This window comes from Stigmatopora nigra, chromosome 3 (assembly GCF_051989575.1).
Source record: "Stigmatopora nigra isolate UIUO_SnigA chromosome 3, RoL_Snig_1.1, whole genome shotgun sequence".
In the NCBI taxonomy this organism is placed as follows: Eukaryota; Metazoa; Chordata; class Actinopteri; order Syngnathiformes; family Syngnathidae; genus Stigmatopora; species Stigmatopora nigra.
The window spans coordinates 10,794,515-10,813,429 of NC_135510.1; the positions used below are offsets into that span (position 1 = coordinate 10,794,515).

Below are 18,915 nucleotides of genomic sequence, written 5' to 3' on the forward strand. Positions count from 1 at the left end.
TGTGTACTGGTATGTCTGGTTGTGGGATTTTTGCTTTAATTTGGCCATGTCATCTCCCCATCAATTTGTGTATGTACTATCCCTGTGAGGTTTGTTTCTTTGGTGTTTTTTACTAAGTCCTAAGTTTGTATGGCTTTTTCTGTAAGTTCTTATTAAAGCCTTTAATTTTGTCAACCAGCATTCTGCTTCCCGTCCACTTTCTGCACTTCTGGGTTCCACTTCGCTCCCCACTCGAGGACGGAACATGACATGACTATTGAAAACCACATGTTAAAGTAGTATTTGATTTGTGCTAAATGTTAATTACAGAATACGGTTATTTAATGGGTTCATTTTGTACAGTAGATGCTGGAATCAAAGCAGTAATTATTTATGATGACTTCTGTTTCCATGTCAAAGTTTTGAAAATACTAATTGTTCCTGATGCAGTGGAGCCAATAAAGGAAATACGTTATCGAGTACCTCAGAGGTAGAAAAGTTCTATACAAGTGAAAGCTCATTAGCAACTCTACTTTTTTTTATTTGGAGCAATATACTGCCAATGCAAATTTACCACTTAGTTCAAACACTATAACAGATCTGACACTATTATCTTTATAAAACCACTGTAACAGTACAACATGATTACTAAGCACAAAGGGAACTAATCTAATCAATACCAATATCCATTAACATGAATTTTTCAGCGATAAACTACATTTGCAAAAGGACCTGAGAAAAACGAGTCTCCATTCAAAGTTGCCCTTTCAACAATTCACAGTGGGTAAGCATGAGAGATGGTGGCAGTAAAAAGTGTCTACGGTCAGCTGGATTTCACTCAATTGCATTTGATTTCAGTGGGTACGAGGCCCAAAGTGGCAATTGAAAAGCAACTTTTTAAAAATCTTCCTCAGCATATTCCAAAATGTTTTGGCCTATCCACAAACAGCATCTCAGTAAATCAAAGTTTCAGTCAACTATTCTTTTCTCGATACAAAACTCAATGCTTTTCAAGGGGTAAAAGAGATACTGTTCCGACTTCACTTTAGCAAGTAAAGGGCAGGTAGTGTCTAGTGAGGTGGGTTTACTGCTTCAAAAATAGAACTAAAGATGTTGACAATGTTGCCATCATTCATCAGCATGAGTGGGATGGAGGAGATTTACTGATCCTGATGCACAGCTGGGGCCATCGTGAAGAGACTTCAGATGTCAGGCAAGCTCACTTTTCCACGAGATTGCAGAATTTCTCCACACAAGGTCTTAGCTCTGTCATTACTGTCGGCAAGTGACAGAAAAAGCTGGACTCCTCTTTGAGAACAAAGAGAAGGCATTTCAAACTCAAATTGCTTTACATCAAATGAGCAAGCGGGCACAAGGGATGGGCTTATGTCAATGTTGACAGATTGTGGGGTTTAGGTCAGACAACTGATTTTACAAACAAAACCATCAAGCAAGAGCGCAGACTGAGCAGACCTGCATTTGGAAGAATGGACTCTTTACAAAAAAAAAGAACAACAACAGAAATGTCCCGTCCACTCAAAATTTAGCGGCTCATTCTTTTCTGGTTCTGGTTCTAACCCTCCAACTGCTTCCAGCCTAGCATTTCCAGCTGAGTCAAGACTACATAAAGATTGTTTTTTTTTTGTTTGTTCCAAAAGCAAAACAAGCAAAAGGAGAGCTATTGATTTCTTCCAGGGTGTACATCAAGTAATTTCAAAATGTTTTGGCATCTGCAGATTTTTTAGCTATGTTAAGCTCAATGGTGATATCAAATAGTGTACGCTATATAACAACTTTTGTATTATTATTTTATATACGTTTTTTGTAAAACTGATCTCGTTTCGCCTATTTTGGCTCTTATCTGGATTGTCTCAGTCACTGCTAGCAGACAAAAAATCTCATCGTCGACTGCTAATATTATCATCCTTTAAGCAATATATGCACACACGCATTCCCCTTTCACACGTCCACCTTTTCACTGTCAGCAAGCAATGTACCCTTCACTATATAAATACAGTGTGTCAGCAAGCAATATACCTAGACAGTCAAGTTGTCAGCGTCTTACAGCGACATCTACAGAATCTTGAATTTAGTGCATACTGATTAGGCACCTCATCCACGTTGGGGAAAATTTTAGTCTTTTAACTGTACCTTATGAGAGGAAATATGTGCCGTGTTGCACTTGTACATTTTTATCACTTCATATGGAGAGTTTCCAACATTAATAACGGGAGCAATTGGTCGAGATTGACAGGTATGTGATAGTGCCGTGTGGCGTGGGACACTTTCCTGCAGCCATGGTGCTTTATTAACACTGAATTTAAAATTTGGTTTCACTTGGTGAACAATGACTTCCCAAAACTGAAAAGCAATGTTGTATTTGGATAACAAATGCTCGCAAGATATTTAGACAATGTTATCTATGAAATGGCGAGGACTGTGTGCATTACACACTACAAAGAACAAGGCGAGCCTGTTCCCAGCACCATCAAGCTTGTTTCGACACCTTCTCAGAGAGGAACTGATCTGAATGAGCCTGACACTTTGCAATTTCCAGCCTAGTCACTTGATTTGGAGGGGATTTGTTGCAATAGTAAAGTCCGGAGCTCTGGGAACAGTCAATTAAACCACTCGTCCAGCTAGTATTCTACAATTGAGTGCTTGCAAAGGTAGTGGAAACAATGTTGGAATATAGTGGGTTAGTTTTGCAAAATAATGTGGTGGTCCGAAGAAAACCCTCTAGGGTTCATTAACAGAAATGACACAGCCAGCAAGGTGTTTGCAGCTGCCTACCTGTAAGATTTCTTCACTACCACAGGTATCAACAGGTGAACAGTAGTTTGACACCAATATTTTTATTTATATATATTTTTTTTTTTCACGAAATAATCTGTGTCACACAGGGGTGCAGTCATTTCAGAAGTTTAAATCATCACATCAGATGCCCCAGGTTATTTACCACAGCAGTTTTTTTATTCAGTTTTGCGTCATGCCACATCTATTTTGAGTATTTTGAGACTTTTTAAAACATAATGGCAAAAAATGATTTTTAATCACTACAAATTTGACTTGAAAAGAATAAGCAGAAATATTTCGGACTAGCCTAATTCTTTGAAACATTTATTTAGATTCCGGAATGTCACATTCCTCTATAATCCTGCATTGAGCTCTCACCTAAAGCAGAAGCTTTTGGTTAATTCTAACATGTGCATCTTTGAATATTCTGGTGAAGCAAATTATATTGTGGTTCTATTTCTTTTGCATTCATATCATAGAGTTAACTAATTGCAGCGGTTCCCGCAAATGTAATTCCTGTACTTAGCCATAGTATGTTTTCACTACCACTTTGGTTTACTGTGACTGACATGTTGTATTTCAATGGCGTCAGGCTCCCAATGACAGGTAATATCTGATTCATCCATCAATCGGCCAGTCACGTTGGCAGGCACTCATTGTCCATATGTTAAAGAGGCAAAATTGCTGCACTGACATACATAGTAAAGAACTCGCAGGAGTAGTCATAGAAAAGCTCTAGTGAATAAAAAAATAATAATAATAATCACAAGTGAATTACTGGTACATTTCACTCTCCTGTTTTCAGGTAAGAGTTACAAAGCTGGACTTCACAGAAGATGGTTGGCACAGTGTTCAACTCACCTCGTGTAAGATTACAAAATTGCTGTGCCAACAATGCTGACAACACGCACAGCCATTCATTCATTTTCCATTCTCACAAAGGTCACGGGGGTGCTGAAGCCTACCCCAGCCGAGTTTGGCCAAGAAGCCGGGGAAAAAAAGGAAAATTATTTAACCAGCCTGCCATGCAGGTTTAGAGGATGAGGGAAGAAGCCAGAGTTCCCAGAGAAATCCTGCAGAGGCACTGGGAGAACATGCAAACTCCACTCAAGGAAGTCATATCCCACCAGGGATCGAAACCTCGATCTTAGAACAGTGAGGCAGACATACAAACCACTCTACCAGCTTTCCACGCACAGAAAAAAAAATAAACATATTTTTTCTGATTGTGTTTTTTATTATTTCATTATTTTAATTGCAGTATCAGGAGAGAGAAGATCCCCTGTAAGTAAAGTCAGCAGTCCTTTTGTCCTCCTCTCGGCAAACCACTAAATAGGTATTCTTCTCACTCAGAGACATAATAAAGCTGTTGGATATAACGTTTTAACCAAAAATAACACTGTTATCCAAAACTGCAACACCAAGCTGAAACAGTACTTTACAGTAGAGCCTTCCCAGCTCATTCCTCCTACACACAAACTGTGATGAATAAGCTCCCCAGAGTGAGCCAACTCTGAACGATGTTATAACGGTCCTTCCTCCATTGCAACACATCACCAAATAACAAGGCTGCCAATTTAGCAAAGCTTACTTATCTGCTTGAGATGATCAAGAAAAAGATGAAAACATTGAGGCCTATGTGTGTCTTGTTTATACTATGTGTAGCGGAAAGTTAAATGCAGCACAATTTGACTATCAATGCAACATATTTGTACGGGTTGATTACTCAGTACTCAGGAAGGAGCTACTCAACACCGACCTGCAGAGGGTGATCAACACAGCTCAAAAGATCATCTAAAACTCCTGGTGCCTAAGAAGAGCAAAGACCATCACAAAAGGCAATTCACATCCCGGCTTCCACCTCTTCAACTTGCTGCCCTCTGGCAGGCGCTACAGGAGTATACCAGCCAAAACAAAAAGACTCAGACAGTTTCTTCCCAAGCGCCATTACCATACGAAACTCGAGTTTTACACTGAGGACCTAATCCAGACTCAATTAAGTAAAGTCAATGCACTATAAAATGTCATAACACCGCCAGATGCATATCAATAAGTAATGTTCTCAGACTTTCACTTCAGGCTCAGCACTGTAATTCTTATCTTGCACTTTGATTTTTGCACTCAAACACCATAGCTACTTCACATGCAGTTAACCACTTTAGTCACTTTTTTTTTTACTATATTTCATATTTAATGTATACAAATCCTTTCATGACTACTTATGTCTACACTTTATGGTGATACTTTAAATATCATTGTACTTGTATAATGACAAAAAAAACCATTTAATTCAATTAAATTCAAAACTTGAAACATTTCAGATTACACCTTCCTTTCTGTAATTGCCATTAATCACCACATTAAAATCTTGTCCATTATAGATTGATTGCTAATGAACATTTTTGACAAAAGGTGTGTGGAGCTCTCCAATGTTACCATATTTGGAAGGATAAGGGTGTCGTCATTCAAAAGAGAGGAACATTGTATCCTTCTACACCACTTGTCTCAACCCAATGTAACCCGATCATTCCCAATTTTGATAAAACTTCACAGAAATCATGGTTGTAACTGGCTGATGGAAATATTCATTCATTTTGAGTATGAGCTTTTCCAGTTAACAGAATCATTTCTGCAGATTTTCCCCAACATCACTTTTGGTAAAAAACAATTATTTTGGTTGATTTAATACATAATGACCCAATTAGTAAATGTTTCCCATAATATGCTTGGACTAAAAAGCACTAAATTTTAAATTGGGGGTCTTTGTTATAAAAGTGAATCTTTCAATGCTACTGACATATCTATGTCTAATTCCAACAGGGAGGGCTGGCAGGGATCATTTTCTGTCTGACTCTCCCAATCAAAATGGATTGACTGTCTTGTGTCATCAAAAGCAGCCAACGAGTTCATGAGGACAAAGCATTAAAGTCCCGTGTTAATTTTGCTCCATGTATTATATAGTTGTGCATTAAGTGACATCTAATAACTTAGAGTTACAGTGTTAATAACAATGTTCATCATTAAATAAAAAGAACTGACCTCAGTTTTAAGTTCCCAGGCGAAGGTTGTCCATCATATACAGAGACCATATCAAAGTCTTCTTCGAGTGCGAGCGTTACGAAGGTGAGCTGGATTCTGTTTCTCTCCCCTGTTATTATCAGCCAAGTACAGTTGGCGTAGTTGGGATAGCCGTGGGGGAAACCAGGCGATTCTATCGTTCCATTGAGGCCTTGAATCACACCACCACATGAATCAGCTGGAAGATAAAAGACAAAACACACACATTTAAACACATTTGGATGGTTTCAAGCTTTCCGCCTTCAAATGTTTTTAAATTAGTTGCATAGTTTACATGCAAACAATTGAAGATAAATTCAAGTGTTAAGGAAAGATAAAGAACAAGTTAGGTACTCAAGTTTCACTTGGTAATAACTTGATACAGCCAACACAGTATCACCTTGTAAAATACAGGTATAATTGATTCCGTGACTACGCTCAGAACACAATGTATCTTTCAAATAATCGACATGCGGAATCTGTCTGAAAAACAGCACTAAAGAGTGGCATTCAGCACAAACAAAATATTGAGACATTTTGGCGCCGAAGCGATTAGTTAGCCGATCCATACGGTTTAGTTTTATTCGTTAGCTTTAAGCAAATTAAAATCTATGGGATAATTTCAACCCCGTGTGATTTAATAGGAATCGGAAGTTACTATGTAGGCAGTTAGTTATAAAGTATGATACAAAGTTGTGCAAGTGCGGATGTGTTTTTGACTGGAAATTCCGGCCCGCTGGTTAAATGGCAAAGATGGTAGAGTACAAAGGCAATTGGCAACAACTGATTTATGCAATTTCACTGGGAAGGCAGTGTTCAGGCCCAGGTTGCAACTCTTGCTGCAAAGGCGTAAACATGTATAAATGAACATTGCCAAATCATGCAAATGCCAAGACAACAAATATAAAACCAATGAGATTTCATGATGTGTGGTATAATTTTTAATTTTTCTTTGCTCATGTTCATCTTTCATTTCCTGATCATCTATTCAAGCAAGACTTTGCAGGTGGAACAGATGTTGCCCTTTGCACAAACCAAGCAAACAATATTTAAATATAGAATGGCAGCAAGAAAAGCAACAAAACATGCATGAACTGTATACATCTACACAGAGCGATTTAAAAAAAAGTTTGTTCAGATTCGTTTTATATTGCTCTATGAAGTCTTCCAGTTCACCTCTCCCATTTGGCCTTTATTATGCATGGCTTTCATTGCAACTCCAGTTGTCTCCCTCTTCTGTCCATAGTCTTTTCTGTTGCCAGATCCCAACTTTGAACAGATGGGATGAGAAGGACCGAACAGATATTTGCGTCACATTACATGACATATTGAAGCAACATTCCCAGAGAACCAGAATGAAATACCTTTGTGAGTTCAGTCCAACTGGTTTTTCACGCTTATAAATGTTCTGCACAGTTAAGCCCCTCTGATAACTGACTGTTTAGTGGCAGGAAACTATATGGTCAGTGCAACTAAGAGAAATGTATATTTTCAGTGTATGTGAGAGGAAGGTGAGGAGCGGCATTTTGATGAAGAAAGTAGAGGAGCCGGGTAGAGCCAAAGGTCATTTAAATGCATTTTAAAATACTGGTGGACCAAGTCGCTTTCCTTTTCGGTACACGTGTCATTTGCATAGTCATTCAAATGTATAAAAATAAAACTGAGTCATGCTTAATGCATTGTCTTGCAATGACTGTGATAGACATCCAATGACTCCTGTCATGAACATGAATGAATGCTTATGACAGATATTTTTAAATGTCTTAAGCCAATTCCAAAACCCTAATCATTTAGTGAGTTAGCTGGATGAGATTTAACATTTGTTCATAGCATTCATTCACATTCATATCAGGTACTGTGCCACGATTATAAAAAAACAAAACCTAGCGTAACCATAATAGTACTTTCCGATGTTTACTCCAACGTATCTGATAATGTTAGATGCATGAAAACATCTCCTTGAAAATGTGTCACTCATTACAAGTACATGTACATATGTCAACATGCGGCGACGTGAATTGATGTGCATGTAGCAGATTCTGCAACTGGGATACATGAATCCAAACAGAAGCACACAATCCTAACATAGGCACACAGTCCCACTGTGTCAGTCTTCATTAAGACGCCACACTAAATCATGTTGCCTTTGATTCATTTCTCATGGGCTTTGTTTTTTTTTCCTATGGCCTATTTATTATGCTGTCTTTTATCTCTTACAGAGTACAGATGTATATCGCTGGATTCCTTGTAAAGGAAAAAAAAAAGTGTAATCATAATCCAGCAGGAAGTGACCAGCTCATTAATGGTGGTGGTCAAAACAATCTACAAGCTTGTGAACTCTCAACGAGCAGGGAGAAAGTGCACTGGAGTAGAACCTGACCAGTAGGTCCTTGGCTTGTAAATCAGATTGCATCACCACACCCTCTCATTCCACAGCATACCAAGCAAGCCTCAAGTAATATGCATCCAAATTAAGATGTGCACAACTATTGACAGCAACAAACCAATGGCATTTATGAAATATTAGTTTCTTTCTGTTTGACATATTTTTTCATTTCTTCTCATAACAAGCTCTTTCCCATGCATTACCCCCTCCTCTGTTTTCATTATCTCACAAGCTGTGAATCTCTGCCACAGTGGGTTTGTCTCACTGCAAAGCTCAATCGTTGCTCTCTATCCTTCCATTCTTAAAATGTATGCCCTCCCATCCTTCTCATTATATTGCCAGGATTATCAGCATCGATGCACCTCTTTCTCCTCCTCACACATGCATCGTCTACCTCCATTCTCTACACATCTTATTACCACATGACTCTCTTTTTCCCCCAATTATCACAGGTTTAACACGACTATGTCGCCCCCTAAATGCCACCTCATCTGAACCTCGTTTCTTTACTGTTCTTATTTTAACGGTTATGTCATATTGAATTTCTCACTTCTGTTCTCATTATTTGTCACGTTGTAGCCTGCATTAGCCTGCAAGAGTGTTAGCTTATTTTCAATACACTCTTTCACATGCTGTTTATATTCCACATAAAGAAAAAGAACACACCCGTTTTGTCAGTCTGTCTGTTTTTTTCGCCACTTGTACTCATGTCTGTCTTAAAATTAAACAAGTGAAAGTAAATAGGGAGGTGGTTATTTGTAGAATGAGGCCTTGCAGACACTGGCGGGTAAAAAATAGGCAAAATAATAATAAAGGGTGTCCAGTAAAAAATTGAATAAATAAATAAAAATAAAAATGATATATATGGTTAATTTTTCCATAAATAAGGTGGTGTGGACATGTTTTTTCCCATTTGGGGGAAAAAAAGCCCTGCTAAATGTGGACACGGCATAGATGCTGCAGTGTCCTCCTTATTTATGTTGTAGAAATGTTGTTCATTTGGAATTCGACCCTTTGCCTCCAAACTACTACCCGCAAAATACTGTATTTAGGTTTTCGTCATTTGTGTGATGAAAAATTATTTTGAGAGAAAATGTATACATAGGCACTGGTTAATGTGCAACCAACAGAGGAAGAAATGAGACATTTCATTTCCCACATGCTTAAAGGAAGAGTAAGGTTCAGAATAACTCCAAATGACTATTGGCAAAAATAAAGCAGCAGCTTGGACCAACAAAAGCAGTGATAGGTAAGATGGGTGCCGTGTCCATGTGCCTTTGCCACTGTGTGTGTCTGAGAGGAAAAAAAACATGATCAAAGAAGCAATTAAGTATGAAGGCGGGATGGGTGCAGGAGAGAATTGCATCTGATTGCGTGATACCCAAATTTGCATCTCTATGTGTCTGTGCAAGTAGCAGAAAACACAAGCTTTATTTTCCTTCCTTCTTACTTTTTAAGGGAGAAGGCACAACTCTGTAATCATTCTGTCGCTAAACTGCAATTTCAATGCCTTACATTGCAAATGATAAATGTGAATGCGTTGGAGTGATCAAAAACAACGTGCAAACAAACCTCAACTTGAATAAAAACAATGATTTGAAGGGGAACAGAGGCCTTCACCGTCATAACCCTGCTGCTTAACAGTAAAAACAACGTGAAATGCCACAAAATATTTCAAAATTTCTGGGGAACTGTGATGGATGTGTTTTTCCAACAATTAAATAATTGTTTCGCGATTGCCCTCAGACAATAACTCCGTAAATCCAATAATGTATGTGCTTCACCGGTTTCAGAAAAACAGTTGGCTTGTTTGTATGTTGGTCTGGGAGCTGCAGTGATAGTGGAACATTGTGGGTGGTCTTATGGTGCAATAGCGAAGCTGGAGTGCAGGACTTCCATCAGGTATGCAGTTTAGTCATTTAAGGGGTCACACGGTTACAATAACCTACATGACTGACCTAAAATGGTGAAGTGTGCATCATCCTATTTCAACACCTACACTGAGGGAGGCCAGAGCAAATGTATTTAAAGCTCCCAGTAAGGCAGCAAAGTCAGACCTCCGTTGTGGGGTATTAACAAAAGGATTGAGAGTAGAAATAGATGTGAAATATTCTTCTGTAGATTTTTTCAACTTTCACTCAGGTTTCCTTTGAGGTAAAAGCGGGGAGAGTTGAGCCATAATTTAAGATATCACATCAACATGTGTGTGGAGTCTGTCAGTGCGTCACACATCCTAACCAGAGAAACAAAGATCCTGGCTGTTATTAAAATAGTCTGATTGAATAAGCAACATGTCTTACAGAAAACTTAATCACAGTTATGTTTCGCTCATTTGCTACTATTGATATCCAATCCAGTTTGCCAGAGGAGGTTGGCAGATAATTTGGCTTCCGTCTGTTGGCAACTGATGTATTAATGGCGTTCTTTCATGCCCCCCTTCCCCTTAAAGTGCGCCACAAACATGGTATCACAATAAAAAAAGAGGAAATGTACATCTTGATGAAATCAGGAGCTAATCTAACCTCTGTGGATGCAGTGATTTATTACACTTCCAACAGACGAACCAGTTTCCTCTCACTAATTTAACACTACAAAATTTCCTTAGGTACGAGTGTGAGCTGAATGGTGATTATTTTTGTTGTGTCCTGCGATTGGCTGGGAACCAACTGAGTGGCCTACTGCCTAAAGTTTGCTGGGATAGGCTTAATGACCCTGATGATGATATGCACCTGAGAAAATGAATGAATACTGTACGCATACCTAAATATAAGAAACATTTGTGACATCTGTGATCTTAACACAGTATATAGTTATTCAAAGTTCAATTAACTTTGATAACAGGATGTTGATAACAGTTGTGAGATCCAGATTACAATCAAATGGAGACTGAGCATTTTCTAAAATGATTTTGACTGAGGATTTTCAAAGTAAATTTTATCCAGCATTTTTCTGGGTCACCCTTCTGTGAAAGAAGCATAAACACCTAACAGGGATTCAAATCATTCTCGAGTCAAAGCTGAGTAGACCTGTGTGAATGTAACAGGCTGCCTAGACGGCTGTGAACATAACCTCTACGCCACTAACGATTACGCCTTCTGCGGTGGCTTTAGGCAGGACTTTCTACGGTACCAATGCGGCTGATTTGCAAGACTTGTGTGTAAAATAGGCTTTCATACCTGCAAACTGTGCAAGAGTCTGCCCCTCCGCTTTGCTTCACAAAGAGTGGAGATTTATTTTGTGTTGTTAAATGGTTTTAGATGGAGTTTTGAAATATTTCCTGCACTACCTTTTTGAGTTACGGGGTCTAGTTTAAGCAACTATACCATTATTTGTTTATTAATTTAATTGTATCTAATATGTGAGAATTGTGACTGAGTTTTGGTAGTGGTGGAAGGCCTATAATGACTTGGTAGTATTTTAAATTGTTTTGACAGGGAAATTTGATTCCTTAAAAAGACTAGACTGTATACTGTCCAGAAATGTGTCACACAATTGTCATTGGACAACAACAACATATAGAAAGATGGACACTGTTGTAGACCATTCTCTGGCAATGCTGCTTAAAAACTCTAATTCAACTACCTTCAAAGTTTAAAACTGATAACGTAACTCACGACAGATGATCTATCATTCATCACTATGACATCGCTTGTATAACAGAACTATCATTATCGTTCCATCAAGTATAGAAGTAAAGTTTTCACTTCTGAGTCTCCTGCAGTGGATCCTGTCAAAAAAACTCTCGGCTTTAGGATTTCTCGACAGAGCAGCGGTGTTCTGAGTCAGTGAAGAGGAAACACACACACACACATACACAAAACCATCAAAGTGGAAAAGATGTGCCAATGAAAGTCACTGATGCTTCACTGGCTTGAAGTGCATTTGCGAGAAGAAGAAAAAAAGCAACAGCATGCTCAATATTTAACTTGGGGTGATCTAAATAGAAAAACAACATTAGTTGCGTTCTTGAAAAGTCAACCTGTAAATCTGAAAGAGAGCAGAGAGCTGAGACGGAAACACAAAGACAGGCTATCCCATAAATATGCTCCACCAAAAAAAAGGAAAAAAAGGCTCCGGTCATTGGTTCAGTCAAAATGAAATTTACTCAGTCAGCAATGTGTAGAACATATGTCAGGTGGAAGCATAGTAAGTATAGTATAGTAGTATTTTTATATAGAGTAATTTGATTTTATGAGTCTGCCTACACATGTACGCGAGTGTATTTGTCGTTATTATGTTGTATAACCTGCAGTATGTACTGGTCAGTAGTACTGACTCAATGAATTTGCTGACACACATACAGAGAACCATTCAGAAGCCGAAAGCCTACGAGTTTGATCATTTTCTGCTTCATGTCATTTTCTCTGTCTCTAATCTTCTCCTCAATAAAGTTATTTTTCACTGACAGTTTAATCAATTTTATCCAACAGTATTGTTTTTTTATATCACAACACAATATATATTTTCAGCTATTTCTCTGAATTTGAACAGCAAAACAAAAAAAAAAGGATATTTATTTTTATTGTCTTACGTGCCGTGTCGGCCTTTCCATTGCTTTAAAGGCCCCTTCAGTGGGTTTTCTTCACTTCAGAAATTTATTTGTTATTGTGATTGATTTTTTGAAGTTTAATCGCGCAATACATCACGCTCGGTTACTTGCATCGCCAGACACAGACGTAAGTCAGGTGTTAATATTATGTTCCTTGAGTCTAAGAAAAATATATAGAAGCAGTTAAACAAGCACAGTTTCCAAATTAAAATAGAAATGAAAGGGGGATAACAACAGATAGGATAGGATATAAGTGGGATTGTGTCCACTCCTAATCAATCGGCTCAACCAAATTGGACAATACTTTAAATGTCATGCCTGTGATAGGTTTCAATGTCTCGATTCATTGATCTCAACAGTGACGGATTAGATATGTTCCAAAAACTAAAACATTGACATGGAAACCTTGTTTACAATTTACCTAAAGAACATTTTATGTTGAACCTAATTTGTTCAGTCCTTCCACATGGCTAGTAATTAACTTCATGAAATATTGTTGGGAGGAAAAGCAATGCCAGGAGTTGAATGTGAATTTTTAGTGGGGTCTGAAACGGTGACAAGGTACACGTTGGCACACGGGAACATGTTTAGTTCATTGTCATTTTTCATTTATATCCCTACATTCCAACCTTTGGTAGTGTACATTAATCAACTAAGTCCTCCACAGGTGGTACAGCCAGAACTGGTCTGTATTAGCCTAATTTAAGAAATATTATGCGGTTATTAAATTATTGCCTCCAAGCCATGCTTTCTGTTCACCTGATTGGTTTAATTTGTTTATGAGTTACAACCAACATTGTGTTGCAGCATTACTGCCTTTTATTTGGATAATGTGTGTTCATTAGAGTTGTGTGTTAATGTTCTAAGCCTGGTAATGTTACAAATACTACCCTTACATTAATAAATTTATAATATTTTTAATGTATGCCTAGTTTGTTCAGTCTCCACCGCTTGTTAGATTCCAAATTGCAGATCTGCAATCATCATCTTACGGAGAACAGTCGCTCCAAACCTGATTTTATTTGGACCTAACTGATAGTCATGTTAATATGATCAAGACTCAATGGGGACAAAAATAAATTGCATTAAATTTGACTTGAGCAAGACAGATCCCAAACCAAATAATGATGTGGCTTCAAATGTAATAACGAATAGATTTTTGCATTTATGTCTCATGGATGCTGCAGTTCTTCAAATGAGATATTGTAGTGTGTTAGTGTTGTTTGCTAAACAAGAAATGACAGCGGCAGCGGTAGAGTTCTACAGTTTGACTGGAGAATGAACAAGACCAATATGTTATATTGAAAAAACAAAATATACAAATGGTTACTATTTTAGATTTTTTCCCTCAATTCAAAAGCCAGAACAATTAAATTGCTCTTCCAATATTAGAACTCAACATCTGGTTTACACCATTAATGCAACATAATGAGTCTAGATTATTTTGGGTATATGAGTTGTGTGTTTAATTAGACAGACATATCTTCCACATTTTGCAATTTCAGTATTTGTGTTTGGCAAGATGTGGCAAGATTTACTTCTTTATGGAAAATGGATGCCTGGGTTTGGGGAATAGACCAGTCTAAATTGAAAGTTAACACAAGGTTTTATGAGAGAAGGAATTGCAAGCCCGGGAAAGAAAGAGGCTAGACAGGAGTGGAAATAATCACACTGTAAATTATTTAGTGTCCTTTCTCCAGTGAATTAATTGGGTTCTGTCAATTCTGGTATTTACCTAATCAGTTACACCTGCAACTGTGCCATGCCTCTTCTAGCCAGACTTTGACTGGAGCCAAAGCTGATTTAGCAGTACAGCAAAGAGGATCTCTGTATCCTTGTGGAGGTCTACTATTTTACTCAGCCTGTGTGGAGCTTATTGGTCTCAGTGGATTTTGGGAGTTGGAGACAAACGATGAGCCAGACCGACTGAAATGCTCTACTGGGCGATTTGGTTAAGTACTGTGTGTCTGTGTCCTGGCCCTCAGTGAAAACACCAACACTTGCAGGAATAAATTAGATGGGCTATAGGCTATAGGCTTTTATTTTTGTACCCTATGTTTGTTTTGTGTGTTGATTTATCACACCAATGGTTTGTAGGTATCCTAACATCTAGTGGCCATTCTGCCTCATTGATTTAAGATATATCACCACTGAAAAGATGAACACAGTGCATTTCATAATATATCATTAAATTGACAATAGTGATAATCAGTAAAATGAATGATGCCGCATGTATTATCATTTCAAGGATTATTTATGCATTGGGTCTAATTATAAAGTATGTATGTAAGTACCTTATCAGAAAAAATGTTGACATGTTATTCACAAATTTTGCAAGTTTTGTTACAGTAATGGCGTGTTGACTTTGTTAGATTTAAGACTTCAGATTTAAGAATTTTTTTACATCGATGTCATGCTCACTGTCAGCAGTCATAATCCTAGTACCCCAGATTTTGGACATTGACTTACTTTATAACAGGCCAAATCCTTCTAAGACATTCATACATTTGTTTTCTGAACCGCTTATCCTCACGAGAGCCTATCCCAGCTGACTTCAAGCACCAGGTGGGGACATCCAGAATTGGTGGCCAGACAATCACAGGGCACAAGGAGATGGGCAACCAATCATGCTCATACTCATACCTAGGGACAATTTAGAGTGTTCAACTGGCTTACCCTGCATGTTTTTGGAATACAGGAGCAAATCGGAGAACCCAGAGAAAACCCACGCAAATCCACCTGGGATCGAACCCTCAACTCCGGAACAGTGAGGCATATATTAGGTCAAATTAAGGATTTTTTTGGGGTCGGAAAATGTGATTAAATGAAAGTAACTGCATGCCATGTTCTCAAAATAACTAAAAGTATCCTCAGTATGCAAAAAGGTGGAGAGCAAGGAAGATCAAAAGGAAGATATTTCAAGAAATTAAAAGTGACTCTTAATCCAGAGAGATTAACACAAAAGACAACAAAGATGCAGGGATGAATTGAAATGAAATTGTGTGGAGAGTTTGAGAGAGAATAAAAGGGAGGTGCTCTTTGCATCTTATATACTACCCCTCAGGGCTCTGATCCTCTATATGCTGCAGTGTGATTTCCTATTCATCAGTAGGGATGATGATATTTCACATAAGCTTGCAGGTTGTTCTTTGGTTGATAAAACACACAAACAGACAAGTACACATGGCACTAAAATACACTTACATGCCCTATAAATTAATTTCCAAGGATATGGAAAATAGGAGGCGGGTATAAACTAAGATGGAAAACAAACCAGTGAAACAGGTGAACATTGCACAAGGTCAGAGGAAAAATAATAATAATTAATCTAATCTAATAATAATGTATCATACTAAATGTGACAGCATAAAAATGAATGACTTAATCGGATGGAATAGGAGGATTTTTGAAGACAATAAATAGGGCAATTACAAGTACCAGATCCATGACATACTTTAGATCTTGGCAATGGTAGGCAAATTATTTTTCAATTTATCATCAGAAGAACAATAGGGCAGAAAAAAAGAGGTCTTAAAGTTACAGACAAATCCATTGAGCATCTGCCTTTTTGCTGCATCAGTTCACAAGAATAGGAACACTTTTGTGAAGACTTGTAAAGACATAGAATACAAAGGTGCTTGTTATATAGCATGGAACAATGTGGCATTCTGGTTTGATTAAATACATTTCTAAGCGCAAGATAAAAGTAATTTTCTGATTATTCCATTATTTAGTTTAAAAGGTCAGCTATTGTTTTGCATTATAATAGGTCACTGTAAAAAACCCTGCATGTGACGTCGCTGGAATGGGCTTATCTTTGAGAACTGCTTTGCAAGCAAGCTTTGTTTTGTGTGCATTAGCAGCAATGCCCTGAGGAGTCATACAAACTATATTTATATCAGTGAGGGTATATCACTATTTTATTATAGTGTGTGAGGCAGTCCAGTTTCTTTTTTTTTCTTTTCTTTTTTTTTTTTTTTAATCAGGGTCCAGGGTTTTGTCCACCTGGGATATGCTCCAGCGATACAGAAAATGGATAGCTGAATGGAGGTGGGCTTTGTGTGTGTGCGTGTGTGCACTTTCAGTAGGAGTCAGCCTTAATGTTCCAAAGCATAACTAGAAGTTGGCAGAGTTATTTTCCGTACTTCTCATACGAGTGTTGTTTTTAGAATCCATTTGTATCAAAATGAGCTAATAAGCTTAAAAACGATAGTAGTCAGATGGACCTCCATTCAAGAGTCGCAGGGGGTGCTTTAGCCTAACCCAGCTGAATTCAGGTACCAGGCGGGAGACACACCGAATTGGTGGCGAGCCATCAGCAGTCATACAAACGTATTGGTAATTATTTGTACTTGTTACGCGTTTGTTACAAATTCTTCATGTTCATCGTACGCATGACAGTATTTAGAGATTTACTGAGACTTGTCATTACTCATATCACTAATAGCAGCTGTGCTGTAGGAGTCCATTTATTTTCCACCTACATGTTCAAATTAATTGTTATTTGGAAAGGCAACATGACCCTGAATGTAGGATTGGAAAGCTGCATTTGAAAGTCAACACGGCCGTCCACAGTCGGAGCTGTTCTGTATCCAGCATTAAAATCCTGCCTATTTTTAACCTGATCAGATCACTCCAAAAATGACTGTATTTATCTAACAGGCCTCCCTTTGTGCTGTTTTAAATATGTTTGATCGTCAAATTAGCTTTATTTGCTGTTTTAATTTAATAATTAAAGTGTTGATGTTCGAACCACACCCTAATGTTGTGTTTAAGTTACAATTGCTTAACTCCAAATGCGTATTAACCACATAGCCATCCATCAAACTGACAACAAAAGGTCATGGTTAGGTTTGAAATAATTTCATTACAAAAAAAATATGCCAAAAGAAGTGAAGTTTTAAAATCAAAATGTTACTTGTAAAATCAAGACAAATTTTGAATTGTGAAAGAAAAGTGAGTTAGATGAGAAAAAAAGTCACAAATTGATTTGTTTTTTGGCCAGTGCTGTGTGATTAAAGTCACAAAATGCAAGTGTAAAAGTTTTGTCACATCCTTGTCACATTTTTGAAGAGGAAAGGTCACTACAGACAAAAAATACAATATAATAGGTTGCAGTGGATGACCACATAAAATAGCAACTGTGCCGCTATTCTTGGTACTGAATCGGTAATTTGAAAAAGACAATGTTGTTAATGCACCTTCAGTCCCTAATTTTAGTAACCGAAAAGATACTTTTACTGGAAGAACAATTACAGTTTTACCTTGGGATCAAATTACCAAAAAAGTGCTGATTTGGTTGAAAACATTTTTTTCTAAATTGACTTATTTTAAGATTGTGTATGAGAAGTACTATAATAAAATACCTTAAGTATTTAAATTGTGGAAAGTGTGTTATCTGAATGGAGTTTATTTATTTAGTTATTTTTTTAATTGCATGAGTCATCATATGAGAGCAGACCAAAATCACCAATCCCACCAACTCTACCAGAAATACTGCCAGAGGAACTTGAAGCATTGTTATCGACCATGACCACAAACATACCAGGCTTTTTTTTTTCTCATGCAACTGTCAGTGAATAAAAATCTAAATTAAGACCCGGTTTTCGCCACTGCTGTTGACTCAGATTTAAGCTACAATTAGAAGAGAATATGTGATTTGATCTTCAAATGTAATTCCACTCCAATTCAACTCCTGAGTAATAACCTAACGCTTGTCTGGGCTGGATGCTAATTTAGGATCTTCAAATGGTCTCTCTTTAAACTGTACTGACCTTCCTTTGTCTGCAATATTCACCGTTTGAAGGGCAGCATGATTCCGGCAATGTGATTAACTATTACTCAGAGATGTATTGTTCATTAACACTTGTGCAAAGGCAGCAGGTTAGTGTTGAAAAATTGCACATACAATAAATAAGAATATTTGAAAAGTGTATTGGCAGTGTAATGCAAAAGCAGCGAGAGGAGCAGAATTGCAAAGAGGTTTATGCAGTCATATAAATGATTAGATTCATAGGGGTATAAAGCCATTGTATATTTTAACGATTATTGATAGTGAGGGAAAGAAAGATGAGCAAGAGCAGGACGAGATAAAAAAGAGGGAGGTGGAAGGGATCAATGGAAGAAAGACTGGTACTTAAAGAAATGA

General features: G+C 37.6%; 1 protein-coding gene across 2 annotated transcripts in view; it reads right to left on the reverse strand.

Moving 5' to 3' along the window:
- LOC144193894 (CUB and sushi domain-containing protein 1-like) overlaps positions 1–18,915 on the reverse strand; it is a 253,549-nt gene that overhangs the window by 181,384 nt on the left and 53,250 nt on the right. For both annotated transcript variants that reach the window (XM_077712526.1, XM_077712525.1), the window contains exon 2: positions 5,815–6,031. In XM_077712526.1, coding sequence (XP_077568652.1) covers positions 5,815–6,031 — 217 coding nt within the window. The remainder of the gene's footprint in view (positions 1–5,814; positions 6,032–18,915) is intronic.